This window comes from Herpailurus yagouaroundi, unplaced genomic scaffold (assembly GCF_014898765.1).
Source record: "Herpailurus yagouaroundi ecotype Mexico unplaced genomic scaffold, PumYag 164, whole genome shotgun sequence".
NCBI lineage: Eukaryota > Metazoa > Chordata > Mammalia > Carnivora > Felidae > Herpailurus > Herpailurus yagouaroundi.
Genome location: NW_024412405.1, coordinates 12,436,168 through 12,456,695, shown reverse-complemented (window position 1 = coordinate 12,456,695; position 20,528 = coordinate 12,436,168). Strand labels below are relative to the sequence as shown.

General features: G+C 39.8%; 2 protein-coding genes across 10 annotated transcripts in view; one reads left to right on the top strand and one right to left on the bottom strand.

The window, feature by feature from the left end:
* The window catches only part of UBAC2 (UBA domain containing 2), a 196,924-nt gene that overhangs the window by 98,745 nt on the left and 77,651 nt on the right, over positions 1–20,528 (top strand). The window lies entirely within an intron of this gene.
* LOC121037766 (G-protein coupled receptor 183) lies at positions 1,242–16,617 on the bottom strand. Of its 3 annotated transcripts, XM_040487173.1 has the most exons (4): positions 16,490–16,617; positions 8,002–8,170; positions 3,672–3,709; positions 1,242–2,886 (listed from the first exon to the last, which is right to left on the bottom strand). In XM_040487173.1, exon 4 carries the CDS (start codon positions 2,869–2,871, stop codon positions 1,783–1,785), a length of 1,089 nt encoding a protein of 362 aa, XP_040343107.1. In that variant the 5' UTR covers positions 2,872–2,886; positions 3,672–3,709; positions 8,002–8,170; positions 16,490–16,617; the 3' UTR covers positions 1,242–1,782. The 3 variants fall into 3 exon arrangements, with proteins under 3 accessions (XP_040343107.1, XP_040343109.1, XP_040343108.1); XM_040487175.1 differs by lacking the exon at positions 3,672–3,709 and having other exon boundaries at positions 1,242–2,884; XM_040487174.1 differs by lacking the exons at positions 3,672–3,709; positions 8,002–8,170 and having other exon boundaries at positions 1,242–2,884.

Below are 20,528 nucleotides of genomic sequence, written 5' to 3'. Positions count from 1 at the left end.
TTTGAGGCAGGAAGCAGAAAACTAAACAGATGAAAGAGTGTGGTATTTCTTGGCTGAGTGACATAGATGTTTACTTCCTTGTTTGAAGGATCTTAAGATACTCAGCACAGAGAGGACTTTCTCATCTGCTGCAAAGCCGCCCGTCGGCTCGTACATAAGCTGGTCTGTGCTCAAATGTTGTCACAGAATTTGTGCACCATACAGACGCTCTGAAGTTAAGGAGGCTTTGTTTCAGGTTTTCCTTCAGTTGCTTTCATAATTGTTTTGGGATCCAATGCAAATGACCGTGGAAGTGCCACCTTGCATAACATGTAGTCTTCTGCTCTTTCTTACACTTCACGTTTGGAGGTTTATGTGTGGAGTGAGGAAAAGGCCCTCACATCCTGACTTCCATCCATGTTGTCTCACCTGTCTCCATCAGCTGTTACAAAGATCAGTGCCTTCTTTTAGTCAGAGGCTTCAAGGTCAGCAGCTCTTTGTGAAATTCACATAATACAAATCCGAAAGTACTCAGTAAATGGTGTAACCATAGAGATAAATTTTCTTACTGGATCAAAGTTGAAAATGAGTAAGATAAGAATTCAGAAGAAAAGATTTCCAGGACATAAAGCCTAATAAAAATTTTAAGCATGACTTATGATGTAGCATTTAATTTCTGTATGTTCCATTATCAAAATTGGTATCGTTACTAACATAAATACTGCATTGGGGCAACTTGAGGATTCAGTAAAACAAATTTGAGCCGGCAGACAGGGTGACTGCACTTGCAAAGGTCATGCTACTCATGCTCAGGTGTTTATGTGAGCAAATGTATAAGGTTGTAAAGAGTCCTGGGAGCTCTTCAAATTTATAATTTTGCATTTCCCCCTATCTTATTTAGGCAAGCAGTAGCTATACCTCCTGCTGCTCATCCTTACCCTTTCTGGTAACCCAGACCATTGAAATGCAGAGGAGGGAACTACCAACCTATGAATAAAAGAGGAATGATCCCCTAAACCCAAGCATATTTGCAAGTTTTTTTATTCCCAACCAGAATTCAGCAAGTGGACACTCCTCTCAGTGTGTACCTCCACATAAAATCCTTGTCATATTCCTGAGCTGTGGACCCTTAGCTACTGGCTGCTTGGGAAGAGAGCTCAGTGCTCTCATCTGCCTCAGTCACCATCATTATAATGTTGCCATCCGAATCTATCCACTGCTAGTTCTATTCTCTCCTTAAGTATGCATTGAAAGACACACTCTTAATTTTGTAGCATCCTGCTCTTTATTCCAAAAGAGTTCTTTGAAACAAAATTTTATGACTCAGAACAAAAGAAAAGAAAATGCTGATATTATCAAGGAGATTAAAGTCTAAGATTGAAAGAAGTGTGGGTCAAAGAAATATGTTAACAAAAAGAAACATGTTACAATATTGACATTTTTACACTGGCAATATACATTCCTACAGTCTTTTTTTCTTTTGCCAAATTATTGGTAGGAAATACTGATGTTTAAATTTGTCATTAACATAAAAAGCTTTTTATACTGAGAGATATTAAAATAACCTCCCTTTTGGTATAGTATTTTATTTACACATTAGAACTTTGTTTTATGTTGTTTTCTTGAGTATAAAAAATAATATATACCAGTTTACTTCCAATTTGGAGGTGGGAGCTCATGCCCCATGAAAGGAATTTACAAAAATCCTAATTGGAAGTTGAACAATCGTTTTGCTTTATAAGAAAAGTCCACCAAAGTTCATCATGCGGTCTCTTTGCTATAAACTCAAGATTTAATTCATTTTTACTTTCCATTTAAAGACTTGGAATGTATCATTGTTTGAGTTTCTGTCATTTCACGTGAGTTTTCTTCAGGGGCTGACTTCACGGCACTGGAAATTGATACACTGACCTGACGCTTCAACATCTTCATAACCTTTCTCTTGTACCCTTTACATGCAAAGAAATATATGAAAGGGTCCATGCAGCAATTGAAGTTCATCAGACATACCGTAAAGTGCAGAGAAATCTGGAACGAATGTCTTTGGCTACATTCCAGTAAATCAGGAGACTGAAGCTTCTTAATCATGTGTTGAATAATTGCAACATGGTAAGGTGTGAAACAGAGAACAAACACAACAATTATAAAAATAATTGTGTTGAGAGCCTTTTTGTTTACACCAGATTTCTCAGTCAGTGGGTTTTGTTTGGCAGTTTTAAAGAGTTTGCAACAGATTTGAGAATAGCAGATGAGAATGACTAGGAGAGGGAGCACGTATCCTATGAAACATGCACCCAGCAGAATCCAGGGAAGAGATTTTGTTTCTTCAAAGTTCGGATACTCCATGCATGTAGTCCTTTCTTCCTCCTGCTTTGACATAGGTTTTATGAGCAGTGGGAGTGTTTGAGCGAATACTACAATCCAGACAAATATGCAAATGCCTTTTGCATGTTCAATTCTTTTCATCTTGTTGTATCGCAGAGGGTGCACCACAGCAAAGAACCGGTCAATGCTCAAGCAGGTCATGAAGTTCACACCTGCGTATGTGTTGATGTAAAACACGAGAGCAGTTACCCTACACAAGGCCTCACCCATTCTCCAGTCAAAGCCCAGTGCATAGTAGGCTATCCGTGTAGGCAAAGCAGTGGTAAAAAGTATGTCAGAAATCACCAGATTTGTTGAATATAGGGTGGTAGAGTTGATTTTTTTCCTGTTTTGAACAATAACAACCAAGGCTAGCACATTTCCCACAAGCCCGATTATGAAGACAATGCTGTAATGCAGAGGCATTAGTATCCTGGCTGTGTTGTGGTGTGAATAGAGGTCACAGTCACTTTCCTGAGTTGCTGCAGAGGGTGTAGTAAAATTGTTGTCCATTTTTGTATCCATCATTGGTGTTCAAAGTCTCTAGAGAGAACCAGGGAGAGTACTTTTAATTAGAAGTGCATTTAACTAAAAGTAATATAAACTGCCTTTTATAGATCAAACTTTTAAAATTTGTGAAAATTTATAGAATTTTTTAAAATCTGTGATATTTTACACAGTAAAGGAAACCATCAACAAAACCTTAAAAAGGTAACCTAGTAAACTGGAGGAGATATTTGCAAATGATCTATCCAGTGAGGGGTTCGTATCCAAAATATATGAGGAACTTTTATGACTCAAAACAAAAATAATCTTGATTAAAAATGAGCAGAGTACCTGAATAGGCATTTTTCTAAAGAAGACCTACAAATGGCCGGCAGACACATGAAAAGATGTTCAACATCCCTAATCATCAGGGAAATGCAAATCAAAACCACAGTGAGGTATCACCTCACACCTGTCAGATGGCTAATATCAAAAAGACAAGAAATAACAAGTGTTGCCCTGGATGCAGAGAATAGGGAACCCTCTTGCATTGTTGGTGGGAATGTAAGTTGGTTCAGCCACTGTGGAAAGCAGTATGGAGCTTCCTTAAAAAATCAAAAATGGAAATACCACGTGATTCACTAATTTCACTACCGGGTATTTAAAGAAAACAAAAACACATATTCAGAGAGTTAATATGTACCATTTTAGCATTGTTTGTAATAGTCAGGATATGGAAGCAACCCAAGTGTCCATTGGTAGGTCAGTAGATAACACACACACACACACACACACACACACACACACACGAATATTACTCAGCCATAGAAAGGAGATCTTACCATTTGCAACAACGTGGATGGATCTAGAGGGTATTATGCTAAGTAAGACAGAGAAAGACAAATACCAGATGATTTCTCTTATACATGGAGTCTAAAAAGCAAAACAAACCAAAAAAAAAAAAAAAGCAGGAACAGATCCATAAGTACAGAGAATAAGGTGGTAGTTACCAGAGGAGAAATGAGTGGGAGGGAATAGGTGAACTAGATAAAGGGGATTATTAAGAAGCATACCTCCAGGGGCACATGGGTGGCTCAGTTGGTTAAGCATCTGATTTCAGCTTAGGTCTTGATCTCACTGTGAGTTCAAGGCCCACATCAGGTTCTGTGCTGACAGCTCAGAACCTGGAGCCTGCTTCGGATTCTGTGTCTCCGTCTCTTGCTACCCCTCCCCCACTCGCACTCTGTCTCTCCCTCTCAAAAATAAACATTAAAAATTTTTTTAAATTTTTTTCTTTAAAATAAAAGAAGTACCCCTCCAAAAGAACAAAAAAATCTATGAAATGTAATATGTTTACATATATAGTAACAAGAACAGAGAATAAAATTTATGTTTTTACTTACAGTTCGGTGATTTTGGCAAAGCCCTGGCGAAGGAAATAAGAACCATCTAAATAGAGCAAGTGTATTTTTGTGACAAGAGGGAACATGCTAACTTTTTAGGCAGAAATTCCCTCCTGCCCCGCCTTTTTTCTGAATCATTGTCTGGTTAAGAACAAAATCATGTGTGGCACCCCACATTTCAGATGGGAGCAAAACTTTGCTTTTAAATTGAACTTCAGTTGGATTTTTTTTTTTTTCTAAATGCATATCACTGCCAGGAAATGAAATCAGTCACACATTTATTTAGTGAAATACGAACTTACCACAGTGATCTGATTTGTGTTAACCTAAAAAGTATGAGAAACAGGCTAAGGCCTTGTTAGGAACTGAAAGTTAGGTTTTCTTTTAAAAAAGAAGAAGATGATGACCACGACAACCACGACAAAAACGACGAAAAAGAAAGAAAAAACTGAAGCCATTTCAGGGGAAATGTTAAGATTAATTCTGAACTAGATCATTCCACAAGTATGCCACTGATGCGTGCAGTGTGCGTTCCTACGTTTTGCGTGCTTGTAAGCATTACACGTTGTGGTGTCTTGTGCTCTGCTTTATTCACCTCACGTGTTCATGGATCAGTGTCATCTATTTGTCATGTGTAGATCTTACGTAGACATTTTATAGATATTTCTGCAGTAGTCCAGTGTGTTAGTGCATAATTTGCTTAGCTATTTCCTTGATGCATAGTTGGGTTATTTCCAATTCTTTTCTTGTTATAAATAATGTTAAGATGAAATTTAAAGTCCTGCGTTGAAAAGTAGAAAACAATAATAAAACTCCTTATAGGAGGCTGAGCTTTGATAAAACTTAGGAAGAGCAGAGTATTAAATTCTGTGATGTTATCTTTAGAAGAAAAATGATACTCTGATAGGACTGTGTGCACAAATCTCATCTGAAAGTCACCAAAATTAAGGGAAAATGTCTATATATCTAGTGATGATGGTTTATGTTAAAAGAAAACAACTCTCTCCCTAGCCATATCAAAACACCAACTACTACTCTGACCGCTGTATTAAAAGAACTACATCTCTGCTAACTTACTTCTAACAGTCTTAAACAGTGATAGCAACAGACAGTGGGGGTTTTCAGAGCATTGCTCTAATGTTATAGGTGTGCGTTACATACAGTGTTGATAGGTTAATTGTTAAAATATGGAAATACAACCTAAAGTAAAAGGGAACAAAACTGGAAGTAGTACTTTCTGTTAATCAAGAAAATATAGGAAAAGAGACTATGAGAAAGAAATATAAATAGATTGAACTCACCTATTAAAAGAGACTATTGGTTTGGATTAAAAAAAAAAAAATCCAGCTGTATGCTGTTTAGAAGAGAGAGGGCTCAAAAAAGTGACTCAGAAAAGTTGAAAATAAAGATATGGGAAAACATGTATCAGGCAAATCCCAACCAGTAGAAAGCTAGAGTTAGCAATACTAACATCAGAAAAAAACAGAATTGAAGGCAAATTCAATATTAATAGGGATGAACAGGGTCACTACAGAAGTTAAAAAGAGGAGTTCACCCAGAATATAAAAACAATTTTGAACTGTGCATGTAACAGCAAAATTTAAAGGAGAAATTGGAGATTTTAACACATCTTCATTAGAATATGTCAGATAAAGATTAAAGACTTAAAAGATTTACCCAGTGAGACTTCACAGAATTTGTGCTGAAGGTACATGAACATTTTTTGCAAGTTTGTGTACTAGGTCATCACAGGACCTCAGAGCTTTTAGAAAATATGTTACCTAGCAGCTGACATTCTAGAGACTACAGTGCAACTAAATTAGAAATGAACAATACAGAGATAAAGGATACATTTAGAATCTAAAAAAGTATGTTTCTAAAGAACTTGTGAGTTAAGAAATCACTACAGGATTTTGAAGCAGTTAGAACAAAATGACTAAAATACTATATGCCAAACAATGGGATGCAGCTGAAGTGTTAATCTAAGATAGATGTAGAGCCTTGAATGCATTTATTTTATTTGCAGATTTTTTATTTTGAAATAATTTTTATTTGAGTATAATTAACGTAATGCTACATTAGTTTCAGGTGTACAGCATAGTGATTCAACATCTCTATATGCTTGTGAATGCATTTATTTTTTAATTGAATTTATTTAATTGAAAATAGATAAATATACAGTTCAGGAAGCTAGAAGAAAATTGTTTGCCCAAAGAAAGTAGAAGAAAGTAATAATAAAGATGATTACAGAAATTAATAAAATAGAAAACAAAACAAACACCTAATAAATAAGGAATTTCTGTTTTGTGCAGAAAAAAAAAATAGAGTGATTCTTGAAAGGGAAATCATGGGAATTGCAATTGTGGAATGAAAGTAGAAAAACCTTATCCAGTGAGTTGAGAAAGGCTTCTTGTGAGAAGTAACTTTTCAAGAACTGAGACTAGACATGGAGAGGTGAAAATTTCGGGCAGGGCTTGCGACTTGGGAACAGATAGCAAGAACTTCTTTTATTTTTGTACTTTCTGTGAATTTTTTTTTCTGAAAACCTCAATGTGTATGCTTTATTTTGAGGAATATTTCTCAACAGGTTCGGGAAATGCTTCTAAAACAAATATTAGGATAGAAATTCTCCATATGAATAAATGCCATTGTAGAGATTAGGAAAGTCACATTAACATAAGACTCAGAGAAGAATGTCCCATTGCTTGTCATGTTGTAAATGTGTGTCCAGTTTCTTTACTGAAGTATGGCACTTGGTAGAGCCAGAAATGGCAGGGGTTTCAGAACATCTGATGCTCAAGAATATTTAACACAGTGTTAATTATAAAGATGCACATTTGCAAGCAAATCAAATGTCCATCATCAGGACATTGGCTAAATATTTTATGGTATAGCCATAGAGTGGAAATGACATTGTGGATGCCTGTTTCTTGACAGGGAATAATGTTCAGTAAGGAAAGCAGATTATACAACATGCCACTTTGGAGGAAAAGCAATTATGTATACGTACATGTACACACATCTGCATGGATATGTATGCCAGGACATAATTTTGTATAAGTAACTTTTGAATTTTATCCATAAACTCTTAAACTTTTGTTCTTTTTAAAAAATATCTATTTATTTATTTTGAGACAGAGCAGGAGAGGGGCAGAGAGAAAGAAAGAATCTCAAACAGGCTCTGCACTGTCAGCACAGAGCCCAATGTGGGGCTCAACCTCATGAACCATGAGATCATGACCTGAGCAGAAATTAAGAGTTGGTTGCTCAACCAGCTGAGCCACCCAGGTGCCTGAATATGTGCTTAAATTTTTAATACTAAACATGAATTTAAATTTTTAATACCGAACATGAATTGACTGTGAAATGAGTAAATAGGCAAATAACTTCATGTGAGGAAAAACATTTTTTTAATTCAGTTCTTTCAAAAATCTTGTCATCTGACATACATTTCAAAGCTAGCCCTTTAGTGCCCTTTACTCAGATTGATGCATTAATTTTTATTAGGTGCCTACCTTTAAGTCCTATCTGGAAGAACATTTGTATTGACCCTTGTGGGCTAAGTACTGCTGTCTGCTCCCTACTTGCCATATGAGGAAAGCAAGTGCCATAGAGCTTAAAAGGTCATGCTAGAGCCTTCTCTCTGGTGACCTGGCTTCAGGTCTCCTACCCTGTCCAATTCTTGGCAAGGGCAGCTCGTTCATATTGCCCTTGAAGAACTGAGAGTTTGTGGTTTTGAAGTGGTCTAGGCTTTAAGAACCATCTTTACCTGTAAATAGCCTGGGAACAAGGTGTCCCCTCCACTGCAGAGCCAGGCAACGATCCTTCCTAAGGACAGTGGGGTCCCCACTTCTAGGACAGTGTAGATCACTGATGGGAAGACTCTTGAGGGACTGCTTACTGCCCACCCTTGTCCTGAGTCAGTCAGAGAAAGACACCTGCACAGTGCGGACAAGTAAATGGGATGGCTCAGAAATGGTCTTTGGTAAAGATGAATCTAGGTTGTCTTGAAATCTGGTGATGTTTCAGTACCCTCTCGAAGGTTGATTCTGTTAATGGCACTAGTATGTTACCTTAGTTCTTGATTATATCTATCCTGGGCTATTCATGCTATAGTTTTAGTCATTTTTATCTTTTCCAAATTGAGAGAAATATTCTTTCATGTACTTGACTGTTACCCCATTCTTACCTGAATCAATCCCAGTTTATTATCATCATCCCTGAGACATTATTTTATATCCTCCTTTAATCATTGAGGACTCAAGATTACTTTCTTGAACCTTGACTTACTCCATTCTTTTATTCAGCAAAAATTGTTTTCAGTGCCTTCATATGCTAGGTCCTAAAATTACCGAGATGGTATCTTTCAATATGGGAGGGCCTGAAACGGAAGGATGATGTTGGGAATGTGCTGTTATCTGAATGAGGGAGCATTGTCTCACTGTTGTTTAAAGGACTCCTACTCACACATACTAGGGTTCTGCTTGCTCTTTGGATTACTGTGTTCCTTACCAACCTTTGGATTGCCAGTTGTTCTTTTAATCATTTTTTCAGGTATAACTAACTTCCTCTCACCCTCCCTTCCTCCTTTTCTTCCTTTATCTGTTTATTTTTTAATACATTTTAAGTATTTTACAGTTTTTAAAATAAGTTCATCTTTTTTTTTTTTTTTTTAAGTTAGCTCTATGCCCAACATGGGGCCTGAACTCATGACCCTGAGATCAAGAGTTGCATGCTCTACTGACTGAGCCAGCCAGGCACCCCTTAAGTATTTTACATTTTTATAATCTTTAGACGACAGCTCTGTCATGTTATTAGGATAAATATATTGAGTTGTACTTGGAGGTACTATGACTTATCATTTCACTGCCTAGAGAAAAACACGAAGTGTTTGTTCTTCATCTTTTTTCCTTAGAATACTTTTATCTATAAGAATTCTAATTCCCTTATAATGCTTTCTAATGACAAGGTATGTGTGGCCACTAAACTGTCCTTAGTGCCCCACACCCTGAGGAACATGAATGAGGACTGAAGCCTTTGCCCTGTGGGCACAGTTAGTAACTGGGCTGCATGGAGCGTGGGGGCCGCATTCAGATTCCACCTGAGGAACCCGCTTACCTCCTGACAGCTGGCTGCAGCCACCCTGGCAGCCATCTGCGCCAGTTCTCTTACCAGTTATGTCACTGAGCAAAGGGGTCTATCCCAGTTTTGTCTCTGTAATGCAGTAATGAGATAACTCTACTGCCAATCTAACATATGCAAAACAGCAGGCTCTCCCGTAGCAAAATATCCTCCACCGTATTTTTACTTATGTTTTCGGAAGTGGGTCTGTGTGTGTTCTCTAGAGTTGATTTCATTGCTGCTAGAGTAGCTAACATATCTTAAGACATTATCATCTCATTTTTGCATAACCGGACGTGTTGACATGAACTGACAAGTTCTTTCTAGCCACAGAAAGGAGGAAAATAAAAGGCTCCCCCCAAAAACTCATCTATTAGTATTTAAGAAAATTGAGCGCTAATGTAATTTGTTCCTGGAAATATTTGCCCTGGCTACCGACTTGGAGGCATTTGTGATTGTTCACAGATCTGTGGTCCCAATTTGCTTGCTTGGATAATTATTTTCTTAGATTTTATTTGTGGCAGAAACAAAATAAAACCTTCACTGTACTTGTAGATTTAGTGTGAACTAGGATATTGGCTTTTAGTTTTTGCTTTAAGATTCTGAAATGTCGCCTTTACCCCTAATATTTATTCACTTAATAAGCATCAACAGCCTTAAATGAAAAGGAGTTAAACTTTTAGTAATTTTGTTTAAAGTTAGGCCTTAGCGGGTCCCCTGGGTGGCGCAGTCGGTTAAGCGTCCGACTTCAGCCAGGTCACGATCTCACGGTCCGTGGGTTCGAGCCCCGCGTCAGGCTCTGGGCTGATGGCTCGGAGCCTGGAGCCTGTTTCCGATTCTGTGTCTCCTTCTCTCTCTGCCCCTCCCCCGTTCATGCTCTGTCTCTCTCTGTCCCAAAAATAAATAAAAGTTGAAAAAAAAAAATTTTTTTTTAAAGTTAGGCCTTAGCAGTGGATTGAATGGCTCAAGTCATGTGAAATGATAAGCTGTAAGAGGTGACTTCTCTATAAGGCCAAGTCTACTGAAGACCATGTTTACACTTCAAGACGGTCTGACTCAAAGTGCCCATGCACCAAAAAGGAAGTTCTAGGAGCGCACTTTCAAAAATAAGAGCTGAACGGGCGCCTGGGTGGTTCAGTTGGTTGAGCGTCCGACTTCGGCTCAGGTCATGATCTCACAGTTCGTGGGTTCGAGCCCCGCATCAGGCTCTGTGCTGACAGCTCAGAGCCTGAGCCTGTTTCAGATTCTGTGTCTCCCTCTCTGCCCCTCCCCTGTTCATGCTCTGTCTCTGTCTCAAGAATACATAAACATTAAAAAATTAAAAAAAATAATAAGAGCTGCAAAAATGTGGACTTAGAGATATGAATTGTATTTGCATATTATTAAATGAGGAGTATTGATTGATCTGATTCTTTCTCTGATTTCTCTGGAGACACTGTCCTTTGGCTGTGTTGTTGAGGAGAGGTAAGGTTGAGGGAAAGTTTCTGGAGTGGGAAAAAATGAAATCATTGAGAAAGGAGGGGGCGGGCGAAAGCTTGGGTTCAGTAGAAGAGCAAGAATTCGGTGTGCTGAGGAACTAGGCGAGCACAGATGTATCACGATAGCAGGCAGAAGCTGGTTGGTGCCCTTGAGAGGAAACCTACTCCACGGAAGAAAGGAATCGTTGCTTCTTCCCCTGGTTACCTAGTTTTATGAGTATTTGTCAGTTACTTGAAAAAAACCTTCTTGCTCTGACTCACACAGGGACTTCTAAGTTCGGTCCAGTGTCGCACATGTCATGGCCTACCACTCAACCAGTGATTTTTTGCACACCTTCTTTTTAGTTGGCTAAACAACCATCACCTGGGCAGTTGTGTGGGCCATTTGCCCATAAAGGGGGCAGGTGGGAAACATTAATTCCTAATTGTGGGAAAGAAACCTGAGGCACAGCCGTGTTGTGACCAGCACTGGCACAGCCTCTCTTCACTCCATTGGCAAAGTCAGGTTGTGTGTTCCAGTAAGCTGCCACTTGGCTGTTTGTTTCACAGTCAGTATGCGCCCCAGTTCACTTAGTGAAATAAGTCTTTCTACACTGTCAGGTGATTTTTTTCCCCAGCCAGCTTTGAGTCCTAAGTTGATGGCTCACTATGTCTATGGTCAGGATTCATTTTTGGAAGGATATAGGGAACGTTGTCCAGGAAGGTGGGACACTGATAGCTGCCCGAACTTTCTCAGGATAGAATCTCGCACCTGCCAGAGTGTTTATGTTCAGAGTGCGGTTGTCTGTGGTCGTCTGCGGTTGGCCTGTCTGAGGGGACCTCCCTACCCTGCCTCTGGGTTTGTGGAAGTGTGACCCTCCTGCTGATCCCATGGCACAGGCTGCTTCTGACCACCTCTCAGTAGGTCTGCAGAGGGTCACTTACGGGACAGTGCACAGAGAACTACTTCTTTGCTTTTTTTTTTTTTTTTTTTTTAAATTTTAGAGAGAGGGGGAGTGTGTGAGCAGGGGTGAGGGGCAGAGAGAGTGAGAGGGAGGGAGGGAGGAAGGGAGAGAGATCCTAGGCAGGCCCCAAGCTGAGTCTGGGGCTTGCGGCACTTGATCCCACCACCCTAGTGTCGTGATATGAGCCGAAATCAGGAGTCAGACACTGAACCTACTAAGCCACCCAGGTGCCCTGAGAAGCTCTTGAAGACAGAAAAAACAAAAACCAAAAAATGTGTTCACCAGTTTGTAGTTTACTTTTAGTGCCTCTGCAGCATCCTGACCTAATAGGCACTGACTGAGGAAGACCACATCGCCTTCCATAAACACATGCATTGGCATTGATGCAAAGGTGAAAGGGGCCTGACATTTGAATTACTTGATTAAACACCTACTTGCACATTTAGGGTTTCATATATTCCAGCTATTTTTCTTTCCCCTTTCACTGATTTTCTTTGTGTGGCTTTTGGCAGCTCTAACAAACTGAGTAGGTTGATGTGAAAGTTACCAACATGAACACAAAGGAGGTGGTAATACTAAGGACAGGAGTTACATCACATAATATTTAGGAACTGTAAGAAAACAGAATCCCGCATAATACGCATTTCAGTGAGGAAGACAAATACTGTGTTTCCATGTGGCATGATTTGACCTATAAGTACAATAACTGGATAATACAAAAAGATTCTTTTAAAAAAAATTTTTTTTAATGTTTACTTATTTTTGAGAGATAGAGACAGAGTGCGAGCAGGGGAGGGGCAGAGAAAGAGAGAGACACAGAATCCGAAGCAGGCTCCAGGCTCCGAGCTGTCAGCACAGAGCCCAATGCAGGGCTCGAATTCACGAACTACGAGATCATGACCTGAGCTGAACTCGGACACTTACTGACTGAGCCACCCAGGCGCCCCATAAAAAGATTCTTTGTAGTAAAGATCTCAGTCTGTGTTATCTTTATGTGCCTTTTCTCCTTAAAGTTCAAGGGAGTTTCAGGTTTTGTTTTTTGACTCATCTCATGGAAATTAGTCAGAAACATCAGATATCCTTATTTTGTGGATAAGCAGAATTCCAGAGAGATTCGATCATTTGCTCAGGGTCCTCCATCAGTATAGGTACCAAGTCAGGAGTCACAAAGGTGTCTGGGACTCCATGCCGTCCCTCACTTGCTAACTCCTATCAAGTCAGCGGTTCCTGTGCCTGCAGCCTCCTGACTGTCTCCCACACTCGGCCTCACCTCTACACCATGTGTTTGCCGGTCCATCTGCCTGTCTGTATACTACTCTCACTCCCACTGCCTGCCTTCAGGCCTCTCTCCCATCTCTCTGGAGCTCCTGCCACACCTTTCACAGTGCCTTTCAAATGCCGCACGTTGAACCCTGGGCTGATGGGAAGCTCTCTGACTCCCTGTGGCTGGGCTCTGCCTTACTCTTCAGCTGGCTCTCTGGCCATCTTCTCCCTGTGATGCCCTGGCTCCAGCTTTCCTAAATTATGTGCATTTTTTTGACGTTCTGTGTTCTGTCACAGCTCTGTGCCTTTCTGGCACTTTTCCTTCTTTCGGACGCCTCCTCTTCTTTGTCCTGTATCTTCAGCTCTTACTTCCCTTCAAGACTTAGTTCAGAGTCCGCTGTGCCTGGAAGCTTCCCTGATCTTATCCTGTCCTGCTCTGTTGGAGCACCCTCCAGAAAGACAGCGTGCAGTGTCCTCGTGAGGGCACTGTGTTCTCTACTAGCACCTGTATTGTTGAGTTTATTTTTCTGTTTCCCACCAGCCTGTGGAGTCCTGTGCATGGAACTGTGTTAATTTTGTTTATCTCCAGCTGACCCATGACTGAGGCACAATAGACACCCACTAAAGAATGACAGAGTCCCAGCTTTCTAGATCCTTAGGCAAAGGCTCTTTATCAGAGCTCTTGATTAGTAGTAGGAACCAGTATCATTAAGCGCAGACTCTCCTCCAGGCACTGTTCTGGGCACTCTACGTATATTCACTCACTGAATCATCATAGAACTTTCACAAGCCCATGTCCAGTGGTGAAACTAAGACACAGAGCACTTTCATGACTTGTCTTTTTTTTTTTTTTTTTTCAACGTTTATTTATTTTTGGGACAGAGAGAGACAGAGCATGAAGGGGGGAGGGGCAGAGAGAGAGGGAGACACAGAATCGGAAACAGGCTCCAGGCTCTGAGCCATCAGCCCAGAGCCTGACGCGGGGCTCGAACTCACGGACCGCGAGATCGTGACCTGGCTGAAGTCGGACGCTTAACCGACTGCGCCACCCAGGCGCCCCTCATGACTTGTCTTAAAGACATAGCTGTTAAATGTCAGGATTCAATCCTGGCAGTTTGGCTCCTAAAATCGTATTTTGTGCAAAGTGTTTTATCCCTGGCTCCTGTTACCAAATCGATCTGATGTTACTGGTAGAAAACAGGTTAAAAATAGGAAAACATCTTAAAAGTTTAACATGTACCAACTCATCCTGTCTGAACTAGAGAGAAGAGGAGAACTGGGGAGCTGGAAGGAGGGAGAGGAGGAGGGAAATATGCTGATTTAAATAAAGGCACTCATTAATTTACTTATATTTTAAAGTAAGTAAAAGGTTTTACAAATGAATTTAGATTTTACTATTTTTAACAATATTTTCATAAAACAATTTAGACTGAAAGAAAATGGTGACTACCTAGGATAGCTTTGATGCTATTAATTTATATTTATGCTACTTTTTAGGTGTTTGTAGACTTTTAACAAAATATTTTTTATTCTTCTCTTTGAGCTTTCAAGACACCACAAGGATCTTTGTTAACTCTACAGTTTTCAGGTGGTTTTCACATGCATTATCTCATCTGATATTGAAGCCCTGGGCTTTACAGATTTCTTGGAAAGCTCAGGAACTACATGGGCTGGAAGGACTTGCACACCGTTAGCACACTCCATGCTCTGTGGCCTTGAACCCTGCAGTAGGCCCTTACCCGTGGCAGGGAGGGAGGCATTACTTGTAAACTCCTCTGCTGGGTGGGAAGCTCTTTTTTTAAAATGCACTCTTCTTAAGGATGATGGCTTTCTCCCCTACATTTTACCCCATAGAGTGTTTCAGAACCATCCTACAGTAGATACCTAGTAATGTCTGTGGATTTCTTAAGCGAGGGAAAGTCATATAGTGATCTGAGGTAGTGTTTATTCTAGTAAATGATTGGTCATGTTACTAATAAGTTCTTGGAAGCTAGTTAAAGTAATTTATAAGAGGCATTCCCACCCCTACCCCTACGCCCGCCCCCACCTCATGAAAGGTGAGCCAGTGAGTGAGCAGGCTTTGTGCAACAGTGTGTTCTTTGTAGCGTTATGTCTCCAAAGTATGATTGAGTCCTGGGGAGAAAGCATGAGCTGAAGTAGTAGCAGAAGCGGATCCAGACAGCAAGCACAGATAGATGTTTACCCTCCATAGACTCAGTCTTTATGTAAAATATTCTGTGAAGATCTGCAAATAAGTGTAAGAAAAATAATTCTCACAAAATGATAGGGCAAGGAAACTTATTGGATTCATCCTTTGGTAGTTTAATGGGTAGAGGGAGGAGAGAATGATAGCAGACAGTTTTCTGGCGCTTACCTATGACAGCCAATGTGACAAGGATTTGGCAGTATTATTACTCCCGCGAGGCCACACAGTTTAGGAATAATCGAACCCAGGTCTAAGCCTGATTCCAGAGCCCATGCTCTGAACCAATGCCCTGTATTGTACTTGGACTGATACCCCCTAGAGCTCCCAGACACGCCTTCCTTTAGAGGAACTCTCCTCATAGCTTACATTTTGCCAAGAATTTCTGTTACTTCCATTCCCACCCTGGACATAAATGTTGCAAATCATTACATGTACTTCATTGTTTTTTGACATTTTTTTAGGCACATGGAAATTCTAGAAAAAATAGACCTGTTTAGCTTTAGTGATCATCAAATAAATATAAAGCAAGCAACAGATTCATTTTACACTTATCAAATTAACTGTTTATATTTAGAATTAAAATACTCATGTTGGCTAAGAAGCAGTGAAGCCCAAACTGTCACTGGTTGGTGGGGAGGGGGGTGGGCAGCAAATTGGTAAAATATTTTTGTAAACCAAAGACTACCAGTTTATATATAAAGCTTTAGAAACATTTATACCCTTTGCTTAATGAATTCTAGTATTGGCACTCTGTCTGGAAAAGTACTAGAAAGTATAGAAGTAATAGTGTATAGAAAAGACCTTTAGGTATATAAACATAGTCAAATAGTAGAATGTGACAACTTTTTTTGTTTCAAATTGTGCTAAATAACTTCTATACACATGCATTTAAGTGTAGGAATACTCCATTTTAAAGTAATTTTGTTCCTTTCCCTTCATACTAAAGTACCCTGAAATATTGGCATTATTTGCTGACTTACACTTGATGCTGTTTTCTGTAACTGTGAGTTCACACAGAAGTACAAAGTAAGCCCCGTGTTTTGGCACAGATTTCAGTCATGGTCCCTTGTTCTCACCTACCTCGGTATTAGCTAATTAGATCTGCCAGTCAGCGGAGACTAAACTATATTGATACGATTTTTGTTAGAAATATTTATAGTTGTCATTGAATAGATTGTTTACTTTATACCTTAATTAGGCTTTTAAAGTTTTACAAAATATTTAAATGAAATATCTAGTACTCACCTCTCGGTGACTTGTTGGGACCTCTGTGCGGTAGCAGTCCGTGTTTGCCCAACTGAAGTAGGTTACTTTGGCATGTTGCTTGAGAGATTATGCAGACATCCTTTTATGGTGGTGGCTTTTTTTGTCACGCTGTGACTGAGCATAGCAATGATTAGTTACCCTCATATATGCGTGTGCACTTTTTTTTTTTAAATGGGAAGTGAAATTTTTCTGTTAGTGATTTTTTTTTTACCAGTTATCCAAAAACCCCTAGGAATTTATGCATTGCTAATATCTATGGAACTTTATAAGTTTTTTAAATAAAGATTTAAATCAGTATTAAAAAAAATTCTTTGAAAGGAAGACTAAAGCAATAAACCTTAACCAGAAAAAAAAAAAAGATAATTACTGATGATTTTGTATCTAGATTCTGTGTAAAAGTATGAGTTTTTAATGCTTTAAAGAAAAAAACATCAACTGTGACAGTTTTGTCTACCTGGAAACTTGATGCAGAGAGCAGTTTACTCATTCTCTATCTTAATGAGAAAGAAACAAAGGTTTCTGTGGTGAGTGGGAGAACGATGCTCTTTTGCATTGTACAGGGACAGGTGGATGTTTTCAGGCAGGAGCCCAGCTGACAGGATCGGTGACTGCATGGACACATGGATGACAAGCGAAGAGTTGAAGGGGGACATCTTACAGCTGATAGCCCAGTCCTTTGCAGAGGATGGAGACCTGTGCTATTCACCTTTCAGTTCTAGGTGGCTCAGTTTAAACTAGCATTAGCTATCCAAATGCAACTTCTGTGTAGGCTAATGAATAGCAGTGTAGTGGTCAGAATGAGAGAGGTGATAGTTACACTTACCCAGAACTGACCTGGCCATTCCCAGTCAGTTCTGCGTGCTGCATTTTACAAAAGGCATAAATGACCATGTGATAGGGCTGGTAAGGGGTCTGAATCCCAGGTCTTAGGAGAAATGATTGAATACACCGAGAATGTTTAGGCTTGGCCAAGATGTGATCATCTTCCTCATGCATTGGAAGCTGTCCCATAGAGAAGGATTTAGTTGTGTATGTCAGTCCTCCCAACTCCAGAGAATAGAAAGAAGGCCAGTAAGAGGAAGCCACTAGAGACAGCTTTCAAGTCAAAATATGAAGGTAGTTCCCAAAAGTTAGGGTCATTAAAAAAAAAAAAAAAAATGGAAGAGGCTTTCTTATTTAGGTGCCTACATAAACTGGTTGACTGTCTTGAGGGATGACACAGAGAGAATTGAATCATTTGGTAGGAATTTGTAACTCTGACTTCACATCTTCCACTCCAGAATCTGTCAGAAGGGCCAAGGGGCTTCAGCCCCTCAGTGGTATCATTCCATCTAGAAGCTTACTAGGTTCTTCTAAGCTCTAAAATGCTGGAGATGTCGAACACTGTCAAACAGAAGAGCAACAACTTACCCAATTCTTTGTGCCTCCACCTCACTGTCTGTAAAATAAAGGTACTGAAGTAAATGATCGCCAAGATAATTCCTAGTACAAAAATCCTGAGGGGGCAATATAGATATTTTATGATTTGGTGATAAATATGATAAAATATTCTAGAATTAATTTATTTAAAACTTGGATTGAAGAATATTTGAAGAAGACAGTGTTGAGAAGCTTCTCGATTTGTTGAAAGAACATCCTGGTGCGGTGTTTTGGTTTTTAATTTTTGAAAGAGTTTTTATTAAGTAAAGCATTGTTATATGATGAAGAACTCAACCAGGTAAAGTAAATGTTCTAGCGAACTGGATCTACCTCTATTTGGTGTTAGAGTGTTTGAATATATAAAGAAAAGGGTGCAGGCTGATTGTCCTGTGAGATGCTGTGAGGGTTTAGCGTGCGTTAACTTCATGAGCCCACAAACCTTATTTTTATTGTTATTGAAAGTTACCAGGATTTCTTTTGTTGTACTATAAAAGTGCAGTCAATGTACTTTTCTGTAGAAGAGATAAGATGGACATTTGTGACCTGAACTGAGTGTTTTTTATGATTTTCTTCTTTCAAGTACAATTGTGAGTATGCAATAGATAATAAATATTAGTGACATCAGTTGAAATAGTGAATGAATGAATTATAGCCTGTTTTCCTCTTTTCTTTACTTCACCTTCATATGTTTAAGTCAGATAGGGCTTCCAGAAGTTAGCTATTCACAGTTTGGAAAGGGTCAAACTGAATTATTGCTGACAATATACAGAACAGATGTTGTGTCATAAAATACGGAAAAGAGAAAAACTGGTCAGTGACTAATAACATTATGATATTTTGTGAAGTCTGTGTGTATAGAAATAGCAACGGAAATTTCTACAAAACAACCTGTATATTCGTGGTCTGAAATGTGTGCTTTTGTATTATGGGTGTATGTGGTCTAGTACTTAGTCATCATTTAAAACTATACAGTGATTAATAACTTCTAAGGAATTTTTAAACTTCTTTTATTGGTATATAAGACATGAACTGTGGTCATTAAAAATTCCTATCAGTTTTGTCTTAGTTTACATTGAAATGTAACCTCAAATAAGAACGTGGCTTCGGATTGTCTATTGTAACATCATCCTTTACACTTTTTTGGAACTTCTATAAATTAAGTATGTCAAAGAATATGTTCTGTGGTGAGATCTCTCAGGTACAACCAAAATAGAGCTTTCTTCTTATTACCAAGAGACCCACAGGCCATATTTTGAGTGTATATATGAAACTGTATGTTGGTTTTTTTTTTTTAATTTTTTTTCAACATTTTTTTATTTATTTATGGGACAGACAGAGACAGAGCATGAACGGGGGAGGGGCAGAGAGAGAGGGAGACACAGAATCGGAAACAGGCTCCAGGCTCCGAGCCATCAGCCCAGAGCCTGACGCGGGGCTCGAACTCACGGACCATGAGATAGTGACCTGGCTGAAGTCGGATGCTTAACCGACTGCGCCACCCAGGCGCCCCTGAAACTGTATGTTTTAATCCCACTAAAAATAATAAAACAAGATGCTTTTTTAAATAAAAGGCAAATTCTGGGTAGTTTGCCATTTTAAAGAGAAACTCATTTATTCACCAAATATTTTTTAAGCAACTCCTCTGTGCCAGGCATAGTTTTAGAGAGTGGTGATAAAGCAATGAACAAAACGGGCAGAACGGGCAGAAATCCCAGCCTCTGTGGAGTTTCCCTCCAGTCGGGGAGATAGAGGATAAATAAGTCACACAGCAGATTAGGAGCTTATAGGTGCTGTGGGGAAAGGGAATAGAGAATGCAGAGTGGGGATGGGTCTGTGAGGTGGGGTAAGGGGTGCACTTTGGAATGAGGCAGCCAAGAAGGGCCTCTCTGAGAAGGAGCTCTTTGAGTAAAGACCGGAAGGGCGTGAGGGAGTAAATGGCACCACATCTATGGGAAGGTGGCCAGGACAGGCACGCACCCTGGGGCACCAAGTGCCTGCTGGTGCCGGAGTGAGACATCCCTTGTCCAGCGTGGCTGGGACAGCAACAGCGAGTGGTGGGGAGGTCAAGTACAAGTAGGAGTAGAAGACCAAGTCTGAGATCTGGAATGCAGGGCCATGTAGGTCTTTGTAAAGGCTTGGGCTTTTACTCTCGTCTGGGGACTCACTGGAAGATTTTATGCCCAGGAGTGATTAACTTGCACTTTTTAACAGAAAGAATACACAGCTACTTAATCAACTTTGTTTGAGTTAAGTAAGTTGAATTGGAACAAAACAGTTTTTGTGTATTATTTAGAATGGCAATTTAAATAAGTCTCTGTTGCAGAGATTAATTCTGAGAGGGAATGTGTAGCTCAGGGTCTGGCATGGAACAGGAAAGGAGGTCAATTAACATTTACTAGGGGCGCCTGGGTGGCGCAGTCGGTTAAGCGTCCAACTTCAGCCAGGTCATGGTCTCGCGGTCCGTGAGTTCGAGCCCCGCGTCGGGCTCTGGGCTGATGGCTCCGAGCCTGGAGCCTGTTTCCGATTCTGTGTCTCCCTCTCTCTCTGCCCCTCCCCCGTTCATGCTCTGTCTCTCTCTGTCCCAAAAATAAATAAACAT